This window comes from Pteropus alecto, unplaced genomic scaffold, assembly GCF_000325575.1.
Source record: "Pteropus alecto unplaced genomic scaffold, ASM32557v1 scaffold20, whole genome shotgun sequence".
Taxonomy (NCBI): Eukaryota; Metazoa; Chordata; class Mammalia; order Chiroptera; family Pteropodidae; genus Pteropus; species Pteropus alecto.
In genome coordinates, this window is record NW_006436298.1 from 13,642,164 (window position 1) to 13,656,516 (window position 14,353).

General features: G+C 35.5%; 1 protein-coding gene across 2 annotated transcripts in view; it reads left to right on the forward strand.

The window, feature by feature from the left end:
• The first annotated feature begins 749 nt into the window (after positions 1 to 749).
• Positions 750 to 14,353, forward strand: part of ZFYVE16 (zinc finger FYVE-type containing 16) — a 42,700-nt gene continuing 29,096 nt past the window's right edge. The window contains exons 1-2 of one of the 2 annotated variants that reach the window (XM_006913183.3): positions 750 to 885; positions 14,068 to 14,176. In XM_006913183.3, the coding sequence (XP_006913245.1) occupies positions 14,107 to 14,176 (70 nt within the window). In that variant the 5' untranslated portion in view covers positions 750 to 885; positions 14,068 to 14,106. Of the gene's footprint in view, positions 886 to 3,625; positions 3,766 to 14,067; positions 14,177 to 14,353 lie in introns of those variants that run through there. The other variant, XM_025047857.1, reaches the window with a different exon arrangement.

The following is a 14,353-nucleotide window of genomic DNA, read 5'->3' on the forward strand; positions in this document are numbered from 1 at the left end:
ACAGCTGGTAATGATACCCTGACCCCACACAGAGGTGTTTCTTCTCTCCTCATTTAAATTTATAGGAAACTTGTGGTAAAAATAGTAAAGCTCAGCAAGTATAAATATGCATCACATAAGTGACACTTTTTTTTTCCGCCAACAGATTAGTTAGCATTTGTTTTTAGACAAGGGAGGCAGCTGTTCTTGTGGTCACTATTAGAAAAGCAGAACTAAAGCAACGAGAGGGAAGGACAGAGCCGATGGGAATGGCCACTCAGCTGGAGGGCCTGAAGCTCGGGATGGGTTGGGAGCTGCCGCGAGAGGAAGGAGAAGGTTGCAAAACAAGTTTGAAGTAAAAAGTTGGGTTTCCGAGGACAGCAGCGCGGAGAGCGAAGCTGGGTTAGCAATCCGGCAGGAGGGTGTGTCCGGTACAGGCCAGAACGCTGCGGCCGGCTCAGAGGTCGCAAGAGGCTGGGGGCGGGGGAAGTTGCATCTAGGTCAGCGAAAGAAAGGAAGTCGGCCACTGATGTGGATCATCTCCGGATCCCGGTTCCAAAGCATCTAGTGGGAAACCGAGTCCAGATCCAAGGCCGATCTTCAGCCGTCCTCCTCACCCTAAAACCTTCTTAACTGTTTCCTGTAAGAACCCGGTGCCCCCGGCTCAGAGCCTGCACCGCAGCGCGCAGGCGCCTCGCGCCCGGGAGGCTGCGGACGCGGAGGGAGGCGGCGTGAGAGCCGAAGCAAAGCCGCCTGTGCGCCTGCGCGGTCTGCTCGCTCCCTCGTCGGGGAAACTAACCTGGAGCGGACGTCGCGCGTTCCCGGGACTCCCGGCCCGGGCAGCCTTTCGTTCTTCTGCTTGGCTTCGTGTCGAGTCCCCAGAGACCCCCGCAGAGGTGTGGGGAGGTAAGAGCCCCTTGTAATAGGCATCTTGGCCTCTCCCCACCTCTGTTGCCCTCCCGGAGGGGGCGGGGTGGCCACTGGACGCCTTGCCCTACGCTCTGGGTCTGGCCCTCTTCCTCCCGGGACCGAGCTGGAGCCCCCGGCCCGTTTCTTTTCCGATCTCCCTGAGCTGGCCAGGGAGTGACGACCCTCAAGCCTCTTGTCCCTTCGGTAAAGCTGCAAAGGCAGGATCAGGCCAGGAGGGCAATCTCGGCGGCTGTTTCCTGAGTCCCACCTACTCGAGCCGCCCGGAGTGCTTGGTGCTGCCGGCTGAGCGCCCCCGGGGCCGCGGCGGGTGGAGGGAGAAGCGCCCCCAGGGCCGTCAGTCCCGCCGGGGAGGGACTGCGCCTGCTGCAGGGGACTGTCGTTTTCGCGCAGTAGTAGCCTCTGCTCTGGAAGGACTCGGCCCCCGCCTGTGAATCTGTCATCGCCGCGGGTGCTGTCGTAAAGCCTGTTCCCGCACCGATGCATTTTCTCATCACTTCAGACCACAAGGATGCGGTGGTGTTCCTTCCCTACTAACCTACTTTTTCTTTGGTACCTTTGAAAAATTCTAAAAGATAACCTAACTTTTAAAATAGTAAGTTATTTGTTTTACCGCGATAACAAATTATTATTTTCCAGACTAAGAGTGTTATTGTTAGACTCTTCTGGAAACCAGCCCATAAATTTGATAAATTAAAATTTTATTTAACAAAATAGGCAATTTGCCGGTCGATTAAGGTTCTTTAATTTATTATTTTAAGCTTGTCTTTTGAATTGGTAGAAGTTTAATAGTTTGATCTAGAAGCCTTACATAATTTTTTCACCGAATTTCTTCCTTTTTTCTCCTCTAGATATTATACTGCATGCCTAGTGTCAAAAAAAAGTAAATATAATAATAAGGAAAAATAATCAACTATAATTCTATTATTTAAAGATAATCAACCACAGTTAACATTTTGACTTTTTACCTTCCAACCTTTTTTCCCATGGTATTTTCTTAGTTGAGATTTTTATATACAGTTGGATTACCTTTCTTAAAATTACATTTTAAGTATTTTCCCATAAGTTAAAAAAACAAACATAAATTTATGATTTTTTGATTACATAAGTAGTGCATGAGCAAAATATCGTTTGAAACGGTTACATTATAAAGCTAAATTCCCATTTAATTATCATTCCCAATCATGTTACATAATGCGATGGTATCGCAGTTTATTTAACCAAATGGGTCTAGGGATTTTACATGCTTAAAAATTATTAAAGACAAAGTTTTTGTTTTCTAATGCAGTATATTTACCATTTTAGAAATTAAAACTCAAGATTTAAAATTTATTGCTTCATTAAAAATAACAATAATAAAGCCATTCTGTATTAAATATTATTTAAGAATAACTGTATTTTCTTTAAAAAATTTAGTGAGAAAGGTGGCATTGTTTTACATTTTTGCAAATCACTTTTATGTCTGGCTTTATAGGAGACCGCTGGTTCTTATATTTGATTCTCTGTTCATTGTGGTGTGCTATCTTGTTTAGGCTAAAGTGTATTAAGAAAATCCAGCCTTGCACAGATAGATATTTGGAAAAGGAGAGACGTCACAGACCCCCTAAAAAGCTCTTGGGTACTTCAAGGAACCTCAGACTCCATTTGAGAAAGTTGATGTAATCATTTTTATATTGATGGCTGTTAGGTTCTTTGCAAGTTAACACTATTATAAACATTGCAACATTGTTATTTCTTTGTGATGTGTTCTTGGGGACAACTGCTAGTATTTCTCTAGAAGTAGAATTGCTAGGTCATAGAGTATGTACTTTTTAAAGTTTTGATAGACATGAGCATTACTTTTGATGCCTGCATAATTTTCTGCTGTGTCCTAATGCTGGTGTTTAGATTGTTTTACTTATTGATTTGGTGAGATCTCTTTGCACATTTTCAGCTCTTTAGGACTGTTCTCTTAAATTTTTAAAAAGAATTGTTAGGAATCTTTTTGAGGCTATTGATACATAGTCACATTGTTTCCCTGAATGAGTATACCAGTTTACTTCTATCAGTGTGTCTGAGATAGGCTCTTTTTATCACGTTCTTACCACCATTGAGTATGTTTATTATTAAAAATTATGTTCTGATTTAGTAGGCAACAAATGGTATGTTCTCATTTGCATTATTTTGATAGTGCAGATTGTACATTGAACATTTTGATAGTGCAGATTGTACATTGAACATAATCTTACTAGTTGTTTGTTCATATTACTTGCCCATTTATAGTTCAATGTCTAAGTGTTTAACAGATTTTTATCTTTTTATATTGTAAGGATACATGCTATAATTTTTATATGAAAGGACAAAATTATCTTTTTTTCTCTTTACAAAAGTAGTACATTTTTGTAAGAAAAAAGTAAAATACTATAGAGACATATAATGTAGATGTGAAAGGCTACATAGTCTCAGATAAATACTATTAACTTTGTCATTTGCTCCTCTTATTTCTTTTCCAGTGCCTTTGCTAATACTATTTTTTGGTTTTTTTACATAACTTATCTGTAAAAATGGGTTTATACTAAGGATGATGTTTTGCAACTTGATTTTTTTTGTCATTTAACATTATATATTGGATATTTTTCTATAGAAGTACATATAACTCTGGGAAAAGTTTTATCTAGAATGGCTTTAGGGACGCTAATTGTGATCTTTAGTTATCTGATGTCAGGCTCTTGTCCTCTTCTATATTCTCTACCTAGGTGATTTCATCCATTAACAACTATGTGCTGCCAATTTCCAATTTTTTATCTCAGACTCCTCTCCTGCAGTCCAGATCCTTATATCCAACTGCCTGTTGGACATCTCCCCCAACATGTTCTCAAGGTACATCAAACAACAGGCCAAATGTGAACTCATATTTTCCCTCAATCTTGCTCATCTTTGTATTGCCTGTCATGGTCAGTATATGGTGTACACAGTCACCCACTATAGAAACCTGGCAGTAATCCTAGAGTTCTTTCTTGCTTTCACTATCCAATGGTGCCTATTCTTTAGCCACTTTTGTATCTATCTCCTTTCCATCTGCACTGCACTGCACTTAGTTCAGACCCTCATCATTTTTCACCTTAAACATTTTAGGAATTTCCTTACTATTGGTTTTTCTGCTTTTCTGATTAATCTTCCAAGTTGCTGCCAATTTTTTAAAATCATGAAGAGATTTTTAAAAACAATTTTTTGTAAATATTTGTTTATAAATTTGAGAGTACGTAAATGGCCGAGTAAACATATTACTTAAAACAGATAATCTTGTTTAAAATAGGGAGTATCTCTTACATTTCTTTTGTATCTTCTACTGTACATGGTAGATTACTGGTACAGTATATGTATCTTGGTGGATTGAAATGGGAAGTATGTACAGCTTAATAAGATTTCATGTTAAAAGGTAGTGTACAGTATTTGCATTATCATACCTTTTGCAAATTGTTGGATTATCTTACCCTTTTTGTATCTTTTTAGGCAAATAGAATAACAATGCTTAGTACATTCGTAAATACTTTACAAATAGTATTTATTGAATTCTGTAATTTTTTAAGAAAAATTCTTTAGCTCTTTGTCATGAGAAAGCTGCTGTGCTTATATTTTTTATAATTCTATATCCAGAGTTCCTTTACTATGTTTTACTGTTATATTTTTAATGTAATGTTTATGTTTATCAAAGTGATGCCTGCACATAATTTAAAGAATTAACACTATAAGACTTATAATGAAAATTAGTAATCCTCTGCTCCAGTCCTTCTCTCCCCTGAATCCCTTTCTCCAGAAGCAGCCTTTCTCAATCAGTGTTCCTCATCGGAATCCCAAAACACAGAAAATGATTTGAATATTTTCTCCATTCCCCCAGGGATGATATGTAACTAGTAATACTTTAGATGATAGGAGAGAAGTTAATTTATTACATAAAGTGGATGCCTTAGGGCATTAAGGGCATTCTCCCACAGAATCCTTTTTGAGAAAAGCTGCTCAAGAGTCAACTCTTTTTCACCTCTAATTTTTTAAATAACGTGCTTGCTTATATCACATTCTCCCCTCCATGCCTCCATCCTACCAGTTTTAGATATTGTTTACCAATTTTCTATTATATAAGATGGGAATTTAGGTTTGTTACACTGACCTTCACCTTTAAATACTGCATTGCACTGCTCCTCCCCTATGTTCATGAATTAGTTACATGTTAATTTTTAGTTAAGTAATTTTTAGTAATGACATCATTTAACTATGTAAATATCGTGTACACCTGAGCCTGGTAGTATATTGTGATGATAGTTCCTTTCTTAAATGATTTTTTGTTTTTCCTAAGGTTAATAATAAGTAGTTCTTTTATATATCAATCTTTCATGTTTCTTATGTATTTTATATCTTTTTAATGCATCTTTTATATCTTTTATTTAATCTTTTAACAACCCTTCAGACAAGATATACAAATCTTTTTTTGTGATTCAAATAAATCAGATAATCTGTTTTGCTTGTTTTGCAACATTTCCTCTAATTGTATCACACTATGTCCATCATGACGAATTGCTCTCTAGGCCTGTTGCACAGCTTTTTCCCCAGAGTGTCTGTGAATTCAGTTTGTCTTTCCCTTGTGTTGGATGTCAGGATGTTAAGTCTTCCTCTTTCTTAGGGTCTCCCTTGTGCTGGTAGAGTATATCTTCTAATAGCTTCCTGAGAAAGACTGAATGAGAGGCAAATTTTTGGGGTTCTTGCATGTCTACATGTTTCTTTATTTTACCTTCACCTTCACACTAGATTGATAGCTGAATATAGACTTCTAGGTTATAAATAATTTACTTTTAGAATTTTGGAGGCATGGTTACATTGTTTTCTAGTTCTAGTGTTGCTGTCAAAGGTCTAATTCCAGAATGATAACCAGTCCTTAATATATGACCTGTTATTTCTCTCTGAAAGCTTTTATATTTATTTACTAAGTATGTATTAAGCATTTTTTATGTGGCAGGCACTGGTCAAGATACTTTGAATATATAGGTGAACAAAATATAAGATCCCTACCCTTATGGAACTTAAATTCGCAGAGAGAGTTGTTCAAGATGGTAAACAACAAATGTAATAAATACATTATACAAAATATTAGAAGGTTGTAAAGTAAATAGTGCTTTAGAAACAGAAAAAGGAGAGCAGGATGGGATGGCGTGGTCAGGAGTATTGGGGAAAGGAAAGGTGGGGATGCAGATTGCAGTATGAAATAGTTTGATCTTCCCCCTTAAACCATTCAGGTATTCTGAAATTTCACAATGATGTGGCTTGATAAGGGTTTTTCATTCATTGTGTTGGGCCCTAAATCGGCTCTTTCCACCTGGGGACCACATCCTTCAGTTCTGGGGGATTTTTAACTCGACACTTTCTTCCTTTTTTTCCCCTGTACTTTCTTTCTGGACTCTGTTATTTGAATATTGGACCTTATTAGATTGATTCTCTAACTTTCCAATCTTTCTCCTATTCTCCATCCCTCTCTTTTTGTTTTACTTTCTAGAATATTTTCTCAACTTTATTTTTCAATGCTTCGATTTCATTTTTTAAAATAATCTTTTTATTTAGAAGTTTTTGATTTACAGAATTATTGCACAAATATTACAGAGTTCCCATATACTCCATACCCAGTTTCTCTATTATTACATCTTATATTAATATAGTATATTTGTCATGATTAATGAACACTATTATACATTATTATTACCTGAAGTCTATACATTATTCACATTTCCTCAGTTTTTCCCTAATATGCTTTTTCTGTTCCAGGATCCCATCCAGGATACCACATTACACTGAGTAGTCTTGTCTCCTTAGGCACCTCATGGTTGTGATAGTTTCTCGGACATTCTTTGTTTTTTATCCTCTTGACAGTATTGAGGATTACTAGTCAGTTTTTGTGTAGAATGTCAATTGGGATTTGTCTGATGTTTTTCTCACAATTAGATTTTGGTAATGTTTTGGGAGGAAGACAGCAGATAATGTGCCATTTTCATCACATATTAAGGGTACATACTATCCACATGACTTATCACTGTTGATGTTAACCTTGATTCTCTGGTTTGAGGTAGTGTTTGTCAGGTTTCTCCACTGCGAAGTTGTTTTTTTTCTCTTTCTATACTGTACTATTTAGAAAGCCACTGTATGCAGCACACACCTAAGGAGTGGGGCGATATGTTCCACTTCTTTGAGAGCAAAATATCTACATAAATTATTTGGAATCTTTCTGCATGAGAGTTGTCTTGTTTCCCCATGTATATATTTAATCATCTGTTTATCTCATAGATTTTTTTTATGCTTTGGGTTATAACTTAGTACTACTTTATTGTACAAATTGTTCTAGCTTTGGCCTTTGAGAGCTCTTTCAATTAGCTCCTTTGACATACTTCCTGCAATGTGTGTGTCTGTGTGTGCACATACCTGTGCATGTACACTTTCTTACTTTCTGGTATTACAAGATGCTCCATACTCATCTTCTATATTTCCTGCTCCAGTCTTAGAATCAACGATTTCTCTGAGGAACCTTGGTTCCTTTTGTTGGAAAAACCAAGATCTAGGCCCTAAGTGTGTTTGTTGCCTTGCTTCTGGGCCCTTTCAACTGACAGAGCATGAGATATATGTGTTTATACTTTATACTAATATCTTTGAATATTTCTATGTGTAACCATCTGTGTCCATATTGAGCTAAACATGCATATAATTGATGTCTCCAACCCAAATCCATTACATGGATCTTTCTAGCTCCCTTCCCTTGTTTATCTATAAACTTTCCTTCCAACAGTGAGAAACCTGGCTCCCACCATCAGCCATCAAATTACTTACTTTCAATTCCAGTATACATGTGTGGTGGTTTCAGAATTGTTAACCCTCATAGGAAACAACTTAATTAGCTAGAGTACAATGTTTGTGTTCCTTTTGTCTTTAGTCTTACAGACCACTCATTTCCAAAAGTAGCACTTTATTCTTCCACTTCCTTCAGTAAGGTTGTTTTATACATTTGTAATGCATTTGGACTCTTGTCACATTCTGCATTCCTTGACCTTCTAAATAATTTTTTAAAATTTGCATACATTGAGGTTTATTCTTTGCGTTATAAAGTTCTATAGGTATTGACAGATGCTTAATGTCTTGTATTCACCATTAAAGTATCATACAGAATAGTTTTCCCACTCTAAAAAATCCACTATGCTTTACCTGTTCAACCTTCCTCCACCCTAAACCACTGGCAATCAGTGATGTGTTTACTATCTCTGTAATTTTACCTTTTCCAGAATGTAATACAATTAGAATTGTACAGTATGTAGACTTTTTTAGGCTGGCTTATTTCACTTAGCAATAAACATTTAAAATTTACCCATTTTGTGTGGTTGGGTGGGTGGGTATGGGTGTGTGGGTGTGTGAATTTGATAGCTCATTTCTTTATATCACTGAATAATATTCCATTGCATGGTTGTACCAGTTTATTTATCCATTCACTTGCTGAAGGGCATCTTGGATGCTTTCAGATTTTAGCAGTTATGAATAAAGCTGCTGTAAACATTCACATCTAAATTCTTATGTGAACATAAATCTGTAAATTAGTTTGGTAAATACCTAGTAGTATGATTGCTGGATTACATGGTAAGAAACTATGCTTAGTTTTGTGAGACTGTCAGACTGCCTTCCAGAGTGGCTGTGCCATTTTGCATTCCCACCAGCAATAAATGAGAGTTCCTGCTGTTTGGCATCCTTGCAGAATTTGGTATTGTCAGTTTTTTGGATTTTAGCCATTGTAATATATGTAAAATGGTACCTCATTGTTTCAGTCTGCAGTTCCCTAAAGACAAATGATGTTTAACATTTTTTCATGTTTATTCACCATCAATATATCTTCTTTCGTGAGGTCTCTGTTCAGAACTTTTGCTTATTTCTTTTTTTTTTTTTTTACTGGACTCAGAGGTAGAAACTCTCACAGAGGACAGTCTCTTGGCAGTCTATTCCTGGCGTTTTTCTTTGGTCTCCTTCATTCTGTTGGCCAAAAGTTTAGCATATTCTACAGACACTTCCTTATTTTTCTTAGTGCGTTGTTTTTTCAGAGCAATATGGCAATGTTTTTACTGAGTGCTGAATCTTGAGTGCTTTGGTCCTCGGTTTCTGTTTAGGGGCTTTTTCACAGCATATTGGCAGACATCTTCTTTAGAGAGATTGAAACGTTTGCAGATTCTATTAGCTCTTTTGGGCCCCAGATGACAAGGCACAGTAGTATGAATGAGACCAGGAATATCTTTCTCCCCATTTTTTACAGTGACCAAGTTGAGAATACTCAGATCGTTATCCACAATGCAACCCCAAACAGATTTGTACTTTTTTCCCCCAGTCCTCCTTGGTCTATCACAAGAATGCCCCTTACTCAGTAGCAGGTGGACACAGCCATGGGTCAAGACACCCTGCTTCGTGGGAAGACTTTGTCGTTCCCCCTACTGATCTGAACCACATAACCCTTCTCTTCTTCGCCACCAACAACTTCTGTGGCCATACAGTTCTCATAAAAGGTACGGTGATCACTTCAATGAGTTTCTGGCAGCCAGTGGCTGGGAAAGATCTTTGGTTTTATTCTGAAGCAGCCCACTTCCTCCCTTGTTCATTTCTTAATTGGACTATTTTACAATTATTTAATTTTAAGAGTTCTTTATAGATTTTAGATACAAGTCCCTCATCAGATGTGTTTTGCAGATATTATCTCCCAAACTGTGGCTTGTCTTCTCATTCTCTTAACTGTCTTTTTCAGAGCTGACGAAATAAAATTTTAATTTTAATAAGGTTCAATTTACTAGTATTTTTCTTTCATGGATCATGGCATTGGTGTTGCATTTAAGAACTCATCACCAAACTCAAGAGTTATGTAGATTTTCTCTTATGTTTTCTTCAAGAAGTTTTATATTGCTACATTTTACATTTAGGTCTGTTATCCATTTTAAATATATTTTTATGTAAAGTGTAAGATCTTTATCTAGGTTCATATTTTTGCATAGGGATGTCCAGTTTTCTCCACACCACTTGTTGAAAAGACTGTCCTTTCTCCTTTGAATTGCCTTTGCCCCATTGTCAAAGAGAAGTTGACTGTACTTGTGTTGGTCTATTTCTGAGCACTCTGTTCTGTTCTGTTGATATATGTCTGTGATTTTGCCAGTACCACATTCCTTAATTACTGTAGTTATGTTTTAAGTCTTAAAATCAAAGAGTTTGAACCCTTCAACTTTGTTCGTTGTTCTCAGTATTGCGTTGGCTATTCTAGGTCCTTTGCCTTTCTACATACACTTTAGAGTCAGTTACTTGAGTCCTATACAATAGCTTTCCGGGATTTTTATTGGGATTGCATTGACTCTAGAGATCTGGTTGGATGAATTGACATCTTAACAATTGACATCTTCCTATCCATGAACATAGAATATATCTCCATTTATTTAGATCTTCTTTGATTTTTTTTTAATTTAAATTTTTTTTTTTAAGTGACATTGGTTAATGAAATCCAATAAGTTTCAGCTGTACACTTTAACAGTAAGGCATATGTCTATTTACACTGTGTGTTCATTCTTTGATTTTTTTTATCAGCATTTTTTGTAGTTTTCTACATATTGGTCCTATATATATTATGTTAGCTTTATCCCTAAGTATTTCATTTTTTTATTGTAAATGGTATTTTTTTTAATTCCAAATTCCAGTTGTTCCTTGCTTATATATAGGAATGCATTTGGCTTCTGTGCTTTATCCTTCATTCTTACCTATACTCACTTTTCCACTTTTTGAGGTCAACTTTTGGGGATTTTCTACATTTAAATCATGTCATTGCAAATAGATAGTTTTATTTCTTCCTTCCCCAAAAGTGTACCTTTTAATTCCTTTTGTCTTACTGCACTAGCAAGGTTTTCAGTACTGTGTTGAATAGGAGTGTTGAGAGAAGATATCCTTTCCTTGATCCCAATCTTTGCGAGGAAGAAATCCAATTTTCAACATTAAGTATAATGTTAGCTGTAGGTATTACGTAGATATTCATCATCAAATTGAAGAATTTTCCCTCTACTTAGTTTGCTGAGAGTTTTTATCATGAGCAGGTGTTAAGTTTTGTCAAATGCTTTTTTGCATCAATTGATATGATTATATGATCATTCTTTTTAGTCTGTTGGTATGGATCACATTGATTAATTTTCAAATGCTGAAACCAGCCTTGCCTACCTGGATAAATTCCACTTGGCCATTGTGTATAATTCTTTTTATACACTGTTGGATTCAACTTGCTAATATTTTGTTAAGGATTTTTATGTCTGTGTTCATGAGCAATATTGGTTTGTAGTTTTTCTTTCTTGAAATGTCTTTATCTGGTTTTGGTATTAGAGTAATAATGGTCTTAAGGAATGAGTTAGGAAGTGTTCCATTTTTCTTCTGCTTTTTTTCTGGAAGATATTATGGAGAATTGGTATCATTTCTTCCATCTGGACCTGGTGATTTATTTTGTAGAAGGTTATTAATTACTGGTTCAAATTTTATTAATGGATATAAGGCTGTTTGGATTATCTATTTCTCCTTATTTGAATTTTGGTATTTTGTGTCTTTCAAGAAGTTGGTCCATTTCATCTAAATTTTCAAGTTTGTGGGCAGAATTGTTTATAATATTCCTTAATTCCTTTAAGTGTCCATGGCTTCAGTAGTTATGGCCCATCTTTCATTTCTGATTAGCCTAGTTTATCAATTTTATTGATCTTTCCAAAGAAAAAGTTTTTGGTTTCAATGATTTTCTATATTGTTTTCCTGTTTTTAATTTCATTGATTTCTGTTCTAATCTTTATCATCTTTTCCTCTACCTGCTTTGGGCTTAAATTGCTCTTTCTAATTTTACAAGTTAAAAGCTTAGATTATTGATTTTCAGATCTTTTTTCTTTTTTAATATGTCACTTAATGCTATAAATGTCCCTCTAAGCACTCCTTTCACTGCATCCTAAAGCCTCACTTTAATTTTATGATTTCTGCTATCAGTTTTCATGATTGCTGGTGTCTATGTGTTTTGTGCACTCCAGTATACGTATGATATAACCACAATTTAAAAATGGAAATAAAAGCAATAATTTGCTTTGAATTAGGATGACATACCATTGTTATTGAAAATTGTTCTGAAGTTTACCTGTTTCCAGCATAATTATTGTTTCTTTGAAAGTGACCTTTTCTCTCAGGCTGCTGTGTCTTTGGAATTCAAAAGTTTCACTTTAGAGTGTATCCTGTGGATTTCTGTTTATTTTGTTTGATATAATGAGGTGTCTGTATCTGTTGTGTTTTTCATCAATTCTGGAAAAACTCCTAGCTTTATCTTTTCAATTATACTTGTTCCATGCTCTCTTTTCTCCTTATGGAACTCCATTTTCATTCTGTCATCCATGTCTCTTTACTTCTTTTTTATATTTCACTTTTCCTCATCTCTCTGGGTTGCATTATAGGCAATTTCTTTAGAAATTCAGTTCAGAAATTTCCTCAGAAATACATTCAATTTTCTCTTAAGCTCTGTCTAATCTTCTTAACCTATCTTTAAAATATCCTTTAGTTTTTCTGGACCTCAAATATCCTTAGTTCATGGCAACTATCATAAGTGGCCCTTGTAAAGCCCTCTCATTTGTTTGTTGTCTTTTATCCATCATTTCTTTCTTGTATTCCTCACTCCAGGCAACCATTCAAACGTATTGTTTGTATGTATGTATTACTGTGAGTTTTGAATTGTTTTACAAAACTAATAGTTCACAACAGATTAGAAGTTTTAAAAAAGAAAAGGTCATTCACCATAGACAGTTTGAGGAACATTGCTGAAGAGTGTTCCACCTTCTGGATTTAGCTGATTGCTTTCTTTCAATGTCATTTAATTTGTCCCTCTATGCTTAAATTTCCTGTAAATATGCAGTTAGTTCTAAAGGTTTGATTCGAAAAAAGAAAAGGTCATTTGGTTTTTTTTTTAGTGGGAATACTTTATACGTGATGGTGTATCTTCCATGTGAGGCACGTGTTTGGTTTGTACACATTTGTTGATGGTGAAATCGATCACTGGATTCTGATGTGCTGGACTGATCCCACCATTATAGTTACCCTCCACCCTTTCATTTAACATTTTTAACATCCATTGATAGCCATTGCCTAGTCCGTTTATTGCATTAAGGACTATGATGAAATGATTTTTTAATATCCTTCTATATTTATTAACTGGAATTCTCATCTCAAGAACGTTCTGTCAGCGACTGTTTTGTTATCCTAAAGCATATTTTGTAAATAAAAGACAGGATAAATTCTTGGCTCTTTTCCCTTAACGTATCAATTTCAGAGTAATGGGTTAGTGCCTTAGCAACCCTCCAATAGGTGGTGGTTTTTGTTTGTGCTTTTAGTGTCATTATGATCTCTTGTTTTTTTTATCTATTTTATTCGTATTCAGTCTTTTGCAGTTTTCATTCATTTGATATTCAGTTGTCCCATATAAACCAGTGGGAGCCCTTCAACTTCTCTCCTGGGTTCTTTTGGTATTATCGCCATTAGCCATTGATAGATTCCTTCAACATGTCAGGCTCATTTGGGTGGAGTTCCTGCCACAGATCAGAGGTTCATCTACTTTATTCGTAAAACTAACTTTTAGATTTCTTGTACCTCTCTACGTTTTCTATTTCTTTAATTTCTGCTCTTAGCTTATAAATTTTCAATCTTCTTTTTATTATAAACATGTAAGGCCCTAGGCATCTGTTGAAGATCCACTTTTGCTGAGTCTCACAAGTTTTTATATGCAGTATTTTTATCTGTATGTAGTATATTTTATAATATATTTGATATATGATGCTTATACTATTTTTAGCTTTCAATTATGAATTTTTCTTTGATCCATGAATTATTCAGATAAGTGTTTTAAAATTTACAATTATGTATGCATAATTATGTATGCATATTATGTTGTTAGAGTTGGGGTTTAGGTCATTTTTTGTATATATAGAGGATTCCCCAACTAAATTGTATATTCCTCAAAGCAATACTCTTAAATTTTATTTGTGTCTGTTCCCTGACTATGTTTCTTGCCATGCAGTAGATGGCATAATACTTACATGTTAGAGAATTAAATGAACTATCATACTTTTTATTTTCTAGGTATATAAGAATTAAATTCTGAATAAGTCTACAAGTAGGATGGACAGTTATTTTAAAGCAGCAGTCAGTGACTTGGACAAACTCCTTGATGATTTTGAACAAAATCCAGGTTTGTTGGTTTTTCATTTTTGTCACTAATGGACTTTTAAAACGTCTTTAATTCCATTATCTCAGTTATAGAGTACTCTTAGCAAAATTTGGTTTCAATTTTGGTCACATGGTTATCTTCTATAAAATGTTCACTTATTTTATTATAACATATTAGTTTTTTTTATACTGGATGGAA